The following is a 13,440-nucleotide window of genomic DNA, read 5'->3' as shown; positions in this document are numbered from 1 at the left end:
TGCGGAGAGATTTTAGGGGAAATCCTACTGATTCTTGAATTTGAAATTGAATTTCTTAAATGTATTAAATTTAAAACATCCATATAAATTTAAGCATTACTCCTAGCATCCTAAAACAACAGACAACTGAACTCTCTCTCTCTGATGTAAAGTAACTTCATTGGTTGATCAGGAGGTCTAAAGCACCGAGTTCCTATCGGGCTTAATCCTCTGTTAGCTAAGACCTCCATCATAGCACAAGCAACATTTTCCCCTTACTATGATGGAAGTAGGAGAAATTCAAACGTTTGTCTTCAAACTCAACTGTTAATTCTTTCAGCGAGCATTCATTCAGCAGCTACCCCGATTGGCTCTCTGCTGGCGGGGCCCATGATGGAACGCCTGGGCCGGCTGCGAACGCTGCAGGTGTGCGTGCTGCCCCTGTTGGCTGGGTGGGTGGTGCTGGCCACCGCCCCCACGCTGTCTGCGCTAATTGTGGGCAGGGTCCTGTGCGGGTACTCTGTCGGAACGCTGGCTGCCACTTCTCAGGTTGGTACAATTGTCAGTAAGTTGGACACTTTGATTAACCGATTCCGTGTGTTTATTTTTTACATAAAAAAGTACTATGCATTGAGGTTAAGGTTTTTTTAATACTAAGATAGCTTAAAGATAAAATCAATTGCTTCGCAAAACCTGGTCCGCCATCAATAGGTTAAGGTGCTCCCATAGCCGCTGTGCCCACGTGATACACAGATGGGGCCTTAAAGAGTCGGCGATGTGTGAATGTGGTGCGGGTGCAGACCACCGAACATGTGGTCAACGAATGCCCGCTCCATTCATTCCCCGGTGGGATTGATGAGGTTCACATGGCAACGCCTGAGGCCCTGACTCTGATCTAGATGTCCCCCTCTGACCCCCCCACCATACGAAAGAAGAAGAAGACTGGGGGCAAAGAAGGAGTGCGAACGGTGCAAAGTAGCACTGCGTGTTCCAGAGTGCTTCAAGGAGTAACACGCTGTACAGAATTTAGGCTAAGATAGTGTATTAATTTTCATTTAACTCTTTGCACGCGGCCGTATCAACTGTTGTTACGGCAAAAAGTCCACACTCACACGCGGCTGTATCAACAGTTGATACGGAAACTTTGAATGCCGATATTCCAGCGCTCTTTCATCGTAAATGTATTTCTTTCTCACTTGAACATTCGTAGAACTATCACGATGCTGACTACTACAAGAATTTCTCAAAAATAAAATTGTATTTCATAAAAAAAGATCGATAATCAAGTGCGACTCTTCGCGCCTTTTAGTCCTTTAGTTTACATTTTTGTCAACGGATGGCGTTAGTACTAGTATGTCATTCATAACTAAAAATGATAAGTGATCATGGTGTCCCACTTGTGTCTATCAACGCAGTGGCCTAATTACACACACGCCGAGTGAATGGCGGGACCACATTCAAAAGATACGGTACGTCTTTGTAAGAAATTTTATGTTTTTGTTTTTATAAACATCTAAGAGTGTTGACACACGAGGATTTGTTTTCATATTGTGGAGAATAATCTATTCTGTCTATATAGTCCAATAAATCATGCCAGAATGCTATAATTTGACATTTAATTGCGTCCATAGGTATTTGGAAATATGTACCGCGTACGGGTATAGATAAAACAGAGCAAATTAACGCGTTCAAAAGGTTAAGGTTTTGTTTCATATATTTTTCGTGTTACTGTAAGTTGAAAAAAAAAGAAAAAAGCAAAAATGACAACTATTTATTTATAAAATCTTAAAAATAATAACATTTTTACTAATTTATATTTTTATATAAATACCTAACGAGTATTGTCGACATAACGTAAAAAATAAATTAAATACAATAAACAAAAAGTTATGGCATTTTATTTAATTTGTTTTATAATAACACTGTTGTAAGTTACAATTAAAATTACAACTTTCCTTTGATTTCCAGGTGTATCTAGGTGAGATAGCGGATCCAAAACTGCGAGGTCTTCTCTCTGGAGCTCCCTTTGTGAACTACTCCCTGGGCATCTTGCTGATCTACGGCCTGGGAGAGTTGCCATGGCGATGGGTGGCTGCGTCAGGCGTGATACTGCCCCTTCTGGCCATCACCATGCTCCTGCAGGCTCCGGAGACGCCCGACTGGCTCGCGAGGCACGGCAAATTAACACAGGCGCACTCCGCAATACTCTGGCTGCGGGGTGACGAAACTATGGTGAGACCTATACTTTGAGTTATCGACAAATGTTAATCTGTACTTTTTCGACAGATTACTATCACCAAATTAATGTGACAGTGAGAACTAGAACAGTGAGGTGTACGTTTGTTGCCTTAAAGTGACTAATTGAAATAACCTAAGGATATCAAGTGACAAGTTAGTTCCTGACATTTTTAGGACAAGTACCCTCTCTTTCTGTTAAGTGTGTAGTTCACGAAAAAGGTATTACTATGGATCTTTGTTATCTTTGGTAGGTGCCTTTGGAAATAGTAAAGTTATTTGACACATAAAAAAGATCAATTTGTATAGTAATTAATAATTTACATATGTTTAGTGCCAAATTTTAATAGCCATCTTTGAATAACTTTACCTAACCCAACCTTTCTCTTTGCCATCTCTACTTCAACAAATTAAGAATACAATAGTTCCACTGGTTTTTCTGTCTCTTAGCATATATAAAAAGATTATATTTCTAAAATTATATCTACATCACATTTGGAGTTGATTTTGTGGTATAACCTTTTTGAATTATTTGAGGTTTCATTTTCGAGTAAATCGAGTCTGAAGTTGAAATTTTTTAGGTCAAATTATGGGGTCACAATCAACTCTTTATTGTCTTAAATGCTTTGTTAACCCTTTAGATGCATTAGTAGTTTGAAAGAAGTGTTTTTGGGTTCTATATGTGATGTAGATTCGCCAGATATATGTATAATATAATCTTAATTATTTTCAGGCCAAAAAAGAAATCCATCAAATTCTGACAGCAAGTGCCCGAGAAAGGGAAGAACAAATCCGAACCAAAGACAGCTTCTTCACGATAATCCGGCGCTCTCCGATCCTCAAACCTCTTGTCATCATCAATGTCTTCAACATGCTGCAGATCTTCTCGGGGACCTACATCGTCATATTCTACGCTGTCGACATAGTCCAGGACGTGGCGGGTGACGGAATGGACAGCTTAGTGGCGGCCATATTAACTGCGGTGATAAGACTGGTGTTTTCTATAATCGGGTGCTTTTTACTGTTTTACATGAACAAGAGAACTCTATGCATTGTGTCTGGGATAGGTTCTACCGTTACTTCTCTCGGACTTGGCATCTTCACACTGGCCAGAATGGGAGAAACTCCCACGTCTGTCGATGTCTGGGTAACAGCTGTATGCATCATTGTTTACATAGCTTCCAACACCCTCGGTTTCATGATGCTACCAGGACTCATGGTGGGTGAACTGCTTCCAGCCAAAATACGAGGAATGTGCGGAGGTTACATTTTCATGGTGTTTAACCTTACACTGTTTGTGTTTTCCAAAATGTATCCTTTAATGAAGGTAACGATAGGGATCCACGGATTATTTATTATATTCGGAGTATCATCACTTCTAGGAACTATTTTCATGTATCTCGTTTTACCGGAAACCAGAAACAGAAGTCTCATTCAAATTGAACAGTATTTTCAAAAATCCAACTTTTTGTGGATGAATAGACAAGTTATGATAACAGATAGTAAAACTATTTGATGCATAGTTTACTCAAATTAGTGGAAATTCGGACAAATTACAGGGGATGTTCAGAAAGTAACCGCCCCGCTGTTTGGCTATAAATTTAAATACATAGATACAAGTGCCTCTTAAAACTACATCATTTCAACATAGTGGCCATTGAAATTTAAACACTTGTCAACTTGTCTAGCCACTTATTCACGTGAGCGAACATGGCGGCCGGGTTTTTTGTAGAAGGAATTTCCAAATCGGTGAATTTCTATGACAAGTGCTTAAATTTAAATGGCCACTATGTTGAAAAATAGTGGAAAACTGTTGTTTTATCTATGCAGGTTTTTTAGCCAACTATTTTATTTTTATTTATAGCCAAATGGAGGTTATTTTCTGAAAAGCCCTCGTAAGTTTCTAAGTTACTATTAGCAATAATAAAATTCTCTATGCATTTTTCTACAGATGTGAGGAATTTGTTGCATTGTTTTAACAGTGCTGCAAGTTTTGCAAAGTGTTTGTTTCAGTGAAATCAACACAAAATCAAACTTTAAATATTAATATGTCAAATTGTTGAATAATACATAAATAAAGAAAATGATTATGATTGATTTTTGAGGTATAATCCCTTGTAAGTAACAGACTACAAGGCTGTCTGAAACACTGGCACAAGGAGTAGGGAGTGCAGTACGGCTTAATATCACAAAATCAATCACCATAATTCTTTTCACTGTGAGAATCTTCTTAAATCATTTACAAATAAAGAAAATGATTAGTTATATTTCACATCCTGATGAAGCTCGACTGTAGCGAAACCGGTAGATGTAATAATAAAAAAGTCGTGGTTAATAAACAAAGTGTTTTATTTGATTTAATAGAAAATGGTTATATTTAGTGTTTTTCTGCGCCACAACTACTTTACTCATAATAAAGTAAAATCTTATTTTAGGAGTACAGTGGAACCTCTCATAACGAGCTTAATTCATTCCAGAATATTACTTGTTATGTGAAACACTCGTTAAGCGCACAATTTTTCCCATATAAATGAATGTTAATAAAGGAGCGTAATAACCTGGAATGCGATTTCGATTTGCAAAAAACAGTTAAACAAATCAAAAAACTAGTTTAGTATTTATGAATTTATGACAAATAATTATTTTCTACTTATTATTTGACGATTCAAAATTTGGTGAAAATGTCACAGCATTATCATTGAATAAATTTAGTAGAACGCATAGCTGCCTCCTTATTAGGGTGATGCTTTTGAATGTACGATGCAACAGTTTTCCGTGCTTTCAGCATTTCTCTTATTGCACCAGAAGATTGTTGCTCTGCTACTTCCTCCTCTTCTACCTACTTGCTGTGAAATACAATGAAACTCCATAAGCTCTTCGGTGGTCAGATCTTGACTGTACTCTTCCACAAGCTCATCAATATCGCTGTTATCCACCTCCAGTACCATGGTATTGGCCAAAGACACAATCTCGTTGACTGTAGACTACACAGGTGCTGTTTCAAACCCCTCAAAATTACATTTGACGATGCTCTTTGGCCAAGGCTTCTTCCAAGCAGAAGTTAGGGTCCTCTTGGTAATCCCGTCTCACACCTTGTCAATCATCTTGAGGCAAGTAACAGTGTGAAAGTGATCTTTCCAAAACTCTCTGAGAGTGAGACTTGTCCCTTCAGTCACCTCAAAGCAACGCTGAAAGTGAAGAGTTTCTTAAAGTTAGAAATAACTTGCTGGTCCATAGGCTGGAGTAACGGAGTGGTCTTGCATATATCTTCTTAATTTTATCCTTGTTCTTGAGGATAGTGCAATTCGTTGATGTAGACGGATTGAATGTTCTCGCTAGATCAGCCACGCTCATACCTTGTTTTTTTATTATTATTATTATTATGTAATGAGCAGGCAACATTCTGCTGATGCGCTCATATCTGATTTCACAACAAGTTTGACAGTAATTGAGTTGTTTTAAGTTTGAATTAAGTCATTTCTTCTCTCCAAATGTGAATCCAATAGAGCTTTGAATTGATTTATATTTGTTGCATCGATGACATGTTGTGGGAGTTTGTTCCAAGCATCCACTACTCTATTTGCAAGGGAGTGTTTTCTAGGATTAGATGCAAAAGGCGTTTTGGTAATTTTTTTTTTGAGTGTCCACGGAGATTTATATTTTTATTAGTAGTGAAGATTTCTTGGATGCTAGGGCAACTGTAATGTCCAGATAAAATTTTGAAAGTTTCTTGCTTTTCAATGTTTTTACGTTTTATTTCTACAGTTACTTTTATTCTCTTATGGTTATCTTCTTTTAGTATTTTCTTTAGGGATATTTTTGCAAGGGTTATTAAACTTCGCACAAATAAACTTACAAATAATGTCGGAACCCAAGTTTGGAAAAATGTGTGATCACATGCGACACTAACGTGCTAGCGGAATCAGAGTGTTAACCAGAGACTGACGCACTGGCGGGGAAGTTCCGGCTCACAAGTGAGTGACGTGAAGATGGGACTTGCCCTTTTTGAAATTGAAATGTCGCTCATTAAGGGAACATTTTTTTCATCATCTGTTTTGCTTGTTATGCGAATTACTTGTTATAGGAGGTGATAGTTATGAGAGGTTCCACTGTATTACTTGTTATAGGAGGTGCTAGTTATGAGAGTTTCCACTGTATTACTTGTTATAGGAGGTGATTGTTATGAGAGTTTTCACTGTATTTTCTCATTTAACTTATCTTATGAAATTCAAAGTGTAAATTAGAATGTGTTATATAATAAGTTATAATTCTGCATAGTTTTCATTCAGTTGCTTGCATTATTGAATATAAAATATATTTAATAGTTTAATTGCATGATCATCCGTAAAGTGGAGATGATTGAGACAAATTGTTATTTACAGACAATATACATATAAACGAAAATACTTGTAACTTTGCTGAAATATCTTCTCGGATTGTAAGAACTGAAAATGTATACAAAGTACACACACAAGCTCACGGATATTATAGCATTATTTTGTGGTGGGACGTAAGAGGTAAATAAGATAAGTTTATTTTAAGATTAGACCAGTAGGTTCGGTAGGTTTTTGGAAACCCTATTAAATATTATTTAAAAAATTGTGTACTGTATTAATTAAGTAAATATGTAAGTATTATTTTGATGTGTAAAAGATAATAATATATCTCATTGTGACCATTACTTAATTTATTTAAAATATCATCACTGATGCTTAGTTAAGAATTGTACTTATAATGTGTTATTACCTACTTTATTAGTCCATTAAATTGACATGGAAATAAATTGTGTTGTGGGACAGAAATTAAGAAGAGCACTGTCAAATACCGTTTTTTTTTTTATAAAATAAAGAGAATTTTACAAAAAAATGTAACAGGATACTATACTTTAGATGGAATTGAAAAAGAATTAAAACATTCCTATAAATAATGTTAGTGTTTTATTGCCAGATAAATGAATGAAGGATAATTTTTTTAATACGACACATTTTTATTGCAACAATATTAATTATTATTGAAAATCACACCACCTTTCTACAATCTTCTTTCTACTCAAACCACATTTTAAATTTATTTTCATACAGTAATAAGAATGATGTAAAATTTAATATTTAGCTTCCACAGTTTTAATATGTTTTAAATAAAAATCTTCTTCTCTTCCTGGTACATAGGAAAAGAATACATCCCTGAAAGAGAAATAATTTGAATAAAAATGGGTTACAATTTATTTATGAATTTAGTTTTCTGCTGTAGTATATTATAATGAAGAAATATATTTATTATAATCTATTAACCACCATAGTACCACATCATAAGTCTTGCGGCATTCCAACCCATAAAAACGCATCCATCAATTGTCTCGCCCAGTATGACGTAAATACCAAAACTAAATTTAAAAACCGGAAACAAATCCTACTTAAATTACCTCCCTAACTGCAGCCATGTACCATTGCAAATACATTTTCACAAAAAACTAAATCTTATTTTCCAACAACCATAATTTAAACTCATGATGAAAGAGAAAGGGGCCTTTTTGGCCCAGAGCTCTGTATGCCACTATATCAAAAAGTAAAAAAAACCACCATAGTGTTTCAGCCTCTCCACAAGATACAGAGGGCAGAACGCCACACGAGTCTGTCTTGGCACACAATCCTTGTGTCATCCACATTCATACATGATCGTCTCATACATACTCTCTGGTATTGATAGTCTTAACCACTGATGGCGATGATAGCCAGCGATCGCGTATTTACAAAAAAAAATGCCCTGAGCGATGGAGATTTCCGAACTTTCGGTTTTTGATTCGCCCAAGCTCATTAAAAAAATCATTCTTCTGAATATTAATACAGAAACATATAAACTGCTTACTGCGATTTAAAGCCAATGAATTCGCCTATACTTCAATGTGTTTCCCATATTTGTAAGTTTTATTAAAAATAAATTCGCAAAAACCGTCTACCTAAATTTAGACACCCGAGGCTTAAGGCCTAGATCGATGAGACTTAAATATGGGTGGCCTTAGTTCAACAGGTTATAGAAGTCACCAGTATGATAAAATTATGAAAATAACAAACTGATACTGGATGAGCTCTTTGGAATTACAAAATTAGGATGTGTAATATTTGTGACATTTGCTTGTGGGACATACCATCAACATCTCATATATGATTCACAGGCGTATGTCAGGTTAAATACATAATACTGAGAATACATTACTGTATGCTCGTTGCTAGTTTTTATAATTCAATTAAAATGAAGAATAGTAGCATACTTATTCAATTAAAATGAAGACTAGTAGCATACTTATTCAATTAAAATGAAGACTAGTAGCATACTTATTCAATTAAAATGAATACTAGTAGCATACTTATTCAATTAAAATGAATACTAGTAGCATACTTATTAAATTAAAATGAATACTAGCAGCATTTCTTTATTTATTTATTTATTATTATTACATTTATTACATACAAGATATACAAATATAAAAGGAAGCTTTGACTGTCCAACTAGGAAGTTTCTTATTATAGCATACTTATTCAATTAAAATGAAGACTAGTAGCATACTAATTCAATTAAAATGAAGAATAGTAGCATACTTATTCAATTAAAATGAAGACTAGTAGCATACTTATTCAATTAAAAAGAAGACTAGTAGCATACTTATTCAATTAAAATGAAGACTAGTAGCATACTTATTCAATTAAAATGAAGACTAGTAGCATACTTATTCAATTAAAATGAAGGCTTGTAGCATATTTATTCAATTAAAATGAAGGCTTGTAGCATACTTATTCAATTAAAATGAAGACTATTCACCTGAAATTCTTGTTTGGGAATTTCTGCATTTCCATGGTCGGCCACCAAAGTTGACCCGTCTTTATCAATTTACGTTTTACCTTTTTATGATATTCTGTGTGCAATTCTTCAACCTATGAACATACAAACAGTTTTTTTTATTGTTTTGTTCCAATTTTTCTTCTTCCACATAAATAAAGGCTTTAAAATAAGTGTTCCATCTGGCTGAAGGCAGTGAGACCATGGCATTCCCAATTAGGGTAAGGAGGTAAGGAAGAGGATGGTTGGAAATCACCTGACCTGATCTGGTTACTAAAATATGGGGCCATGTTTCAATTTTTGATGGTGGTTTCTCACAAGGAGTACTGATAAGGACCGATTAAGGGCTCCAGCTGCACTAGGCTACCTTGCTAATAATCCATTTGATATCTCATAAAAAACTGTAGATAAGTACACAGAAGAGGTACCCCCCATTTTATTTATTTATTTATATTTTAATATATAAGAATTAATCATATACAAGTTAGGAGGCTGCTTTGAATGATTGTTCCGGCCTTGTGATCTAGGTTTTTCCTGAACCCCCCTCTCGGAAGCCCTGTCTATGGGCATGAGTTCCATTTTCCATATAAATATCTAGGCTAAACAATAATGATACGTTGTATAATAACGTTGCATAGCGTAAATGTAGAATAGCATTCTAAGATGTAAATTCTTGAGGTAAAATCTTGACTAACTATAAAGACAAAATATTCCCCCTAATCTAAAAAAAGAGAAGCCTAACCTTAATGAATTAAAAAATATAATTCCACTCTTATATCGATTTTAATATATTACCACCTTTTCCTGAAAGGGCAGCATGATCGTCCCGTTAGCCTATTGCGAGCGCATTGCGTTATGGAGCGCAAATCAGAAAGGGGAATTTTTGATAGAATTTTAAGCACCCCGGCCTAAGGCCGATCTTCTGGGATGTGCTCCCCAAAAATTTTGCGCCCTAGGCTTCAGCCTAGTGAACATAAAGGTAAATCGGGTCCTGAGTATTGAGCTTATTTTTATTAACCCATTCCCTCCGAGCCTCCACAATTTAAGGCGGGTATCTTCGAAGGCATTCCCTCGGATCCACCATAATTTATGTCGCTCAACAAAACATTTAATTTTACATAAATAGTAGTATGCATTGCCATCTTACGGTTATTTTTATTAATTTCTAAAAATTAATAAAAAAAACTTATATTACAAAATAAATACAAAAATTTATGTCACTTTTACTACATCAATAAATTTATGTCACTTTTACTACATCAATAAATTTATGTCACTTTTACTACATCAATAAATTTATGTCACTTTTACTACATCAATAAATTTATGTCACTTTTACTACATCAATAAATTCAGGACAAGATCGTAAAAAAATTAATTCAGTTGCTGTGGTCAGTTTCAGTCAAAATAACTTTGAATAGGGTAAAAAATAAATAAATAAAGTGTTGGTATGTCTTACAAGTTTATTGATTCTTGGACGCATATTCCAGTTCATACTGAACAGCTTTTCGTCAGGGAAGGGTAATTTTGGAGGTGGGATGCGGGTGCGTTCTTTCAACAAAAATCGCCATCGCTCATTTTGCGAAAGGCGTAACTTTTCTAAAAAACACAAATGATCACAGGTTTTAAAAATGTAGTGCCAGCCACTAGAATTATACCTGGTACTTCCTCGAAAGATCTAGAACATCGATACATGCAAACCGCCTCGCATTATAACTTACGAGACTCGCGGCAAAGGTACATCGAGCACCAGAGATCTTCGAGAGCAGCGTAGTACCTATTTAGAATAATAGCGAATCCGCCAGCCTACCTACTTACGGCCTCAGAGGTTCTAGACTTTACTAGGCGCGTGTGACTACTATAAAAATACCACATCGCGGTACCTAGAAGGCAGTCAGTGATAAGTAGCAACAGAGCATTCAGTAAGTGAGTCCCAGGCAAACCTACTGAGCGGCCGTTCCGTTCCGCGTCGCCATGGGCCACCAACCTACTACGTCCGGCCTTAAAGGAGAGGTTTCAACTAATCATCAGCTCCATGCGATTATAACAGCGCCTTGGCCTTGTGACATCTTCCCTGGCCCCTACATACTTCACACTGTAGCACCAGGAAGTCTCAACGTCTTCGTCAGTGATGAACACTACCATGACGACATTGTCGTTCATCGTCAGCAGTCCGGTCTCCACAGACGTGGTGTCGAGACACCGACTTCATCGCCGTGATCATGGACCACGGATTCACATCCTAATGTGATGTGACCTATATGCATCCAATCGTAATGCACATCAACTACTGACGACATCGTTGTTCGTCGTAACCAACAACTGTGACTACTCTGGCTACTCTATTTGGACTCTGTAGGTCTTGTACTGCTATCTGTGATTGAGATTTCAAAACGGTTTTTTGGGTGAACATAGATGGATATGATGGCGCGTAATTTGAATGGATTTGCAGAAAAACAGCTTTATTTCTATAAAGCTTCGATATCGCTATTTCAATTTTCTCTGATTGGAATTATTTGTTGATAGAATTGAATGAATACCGCTCTCTGCATTGGAGTTGCCACCCCTGAGACGCCTGCGGGCCCACTCCTGCAGGATGGGTAGCTGGTAGGCATTTGGTAAAGCCGCAATCACACTCACGTCCGCTTGTTCATCCAGCAGGACCTGAAATTAAATAAATAATTGACACCGTTTTTTAACAATTTATTATTATGACGACGTTTACTCAATTTTAACACGAGGGAAAACAATCTGGGAATTATAAATTGCGATTTCATTTTTTGTCCTTATATTTCTAATGTTCTCTTTTTGTAGATATGTATCCTTCAACCATTTAATCAGAGAAACTTGAAAAAAATTAATGAACTTTCATTCCTAAAAGAGACAAATTCCAACATAAAGGCATTGCAACTAGAGTTGAGTCGAACATAGTATTTACACCAAATACAGCATGATTCAAACTCGTTGTTAGAGTACAGAAAAGAAAATACAACTGAAAATTTTAAAAAGTCAATTTTTTAATAATAAAATGAGCACGCTACAAAAACTTTTGGTAAATTCTAATTCAATGATTGTTTACACTTGTTGTCCCTTTTTCACTAATAAGAAAAAGCATGCGCAAGCAAGGCAAAAGGTTGTAAGTAAGTACATTATCCAACAAATCCTAGTGCCTGAATTACACCTGCCGACTGCTCGGCTGATGTGATAGCGCAGTTAGTACTCGGCCTAGTAGCGGGGAAGTGATTCAGCAAGGCAAAGCAAGGCCCAATGACTCGGTCGAGTAAGTACCCCCTCCGCCTGCATACTCAACTCGGCACTTCACTCGTCCTTCATTCGGTCAGTGCGATCAACCGAGACAGTCAAATTATTTTTTTTTTAAATTTTTTTTTTTTTTTTTTTTTTATAGTGAATACCTCACAAGAGTCCCAACTGCTCCCGTCTGGAGCCAGTGAGACTATGGCATCCCCAATTGGGGGATGTTGTGAGGCTGAAGGTAAGTGGGGAAGGGAAAGAGGAAGATGGGGAAGTACCTGGCTATTCAGATCTAGTCACTAAACACGGCTAAAGCCATTTGGAGCAACATTTCAATTCTGAATGGTGGTCTTAGACCAGGGCGATACTGGTAGTATCTTCCACTCTGGAAATTAGTTATGTGTTGTTGTAAAATTCTCTTCATTTTCTCTCTATCCTCTATCGCGAAACCATGTTATCAGCACTCTAAACTAATCCCGATGAACTGACTCGCCCACTGTCTCTTCTACATGTGATCACGGCTACTCTCCAATAAGTTGCTTGGTAGAGTAACGAAGCGAGTGACTCGGCCGAGCACTCGACAGGTGTAATTCGGTTTTAAGAATGTGTTGTTAGCCTCAATTCTCATTGTGCGACCTATAACTGGTTCAAAGAAATAAGATTATGATATTTATAATACCATATTTTTCATGTTATGATATTCAATGTTGACACATGCAATTAATTATTCCACTTACTTTTAAAAATGTATTTATGTTTATTGGATGTTTCAACCTTTTCTTTTCCGGTTTTTTCCTCCTATTCTGCAACATCAAAACAAACATACTTACATATAACATTTTCTTACTAACTCCACTATTTATAAGAAGATCTGCTGTTTAGTTATTATTTCTTGTGACAGCTGTTTCGCCTTCCTAAGGCATTTTCAAACTGTAGCTAAGCCACCTAAAGACAATCTATTTATATAATATAAATAGATTAGATAATATAAATAATATTAGTAGATTGTAATATATTTATATGTATAATATAGATTGTCCGTAAGCGCCTTTACCACAGTTCGGTAATGCCTTCGAAAGGGGAAACAGATATCAAGAGTAATAAAAATTACATAGCAAAACTTTTTCGTAATTTTTTTTT

The 13,440-nt window shown here is 36.1% G+C and overlaps 1 protein-coding gene across 1 annotated transcript in view; it reads left to right on the top strand.

The window, feature by feature from the left end:
• Positions 1 to 7,035, top strand: part of LOC149420718 (trehalose transporter 1-like protein) — an 87,186-nt gene extending 80,151 nt beyond the window's left edge. The window contains exons 4-6 of the mRNA XM_089636903.1: positions 320 to 528; positions 1,948 to 2,211; positions 2,948 to 7,035. Coding sequence (XP_089493029.1) covers positions 320 to 528; positions 1,948 to 2,211; positions 2,948 to 3,730 — 1,256 coding nt within the window. The 3' untranslated portion in view covers positions 3,731 to 7,035. The remainder of the gene's footprint in view (positions 1 to 319; positions 529 to 1,947; positions 2,212 to 2,947) is intronic.
• Positions 7,036 to 13,440: the final 6,405 nt, after the last annotated feature.

The sequence above is a fragment of the Hesperophylax consimilis genome, chromosome 10 (assembly GCF_061612785.1).
Source record: "Hesperophylax consimilis isolate HC1 chromosome 10, BYU_Hcon_1.0, whole genome shotgun sequence".
Classification (NCBI taxonomy): Eukaryota; Metazoa; Arthropoda; class Insecta; order Trichoptera; family Limnephilidae; genus Hesperophylax; species Hesperophylax consimilis.
This window is presented reverse-complemented; position numbering and strand designations above follow the sequence as displayed.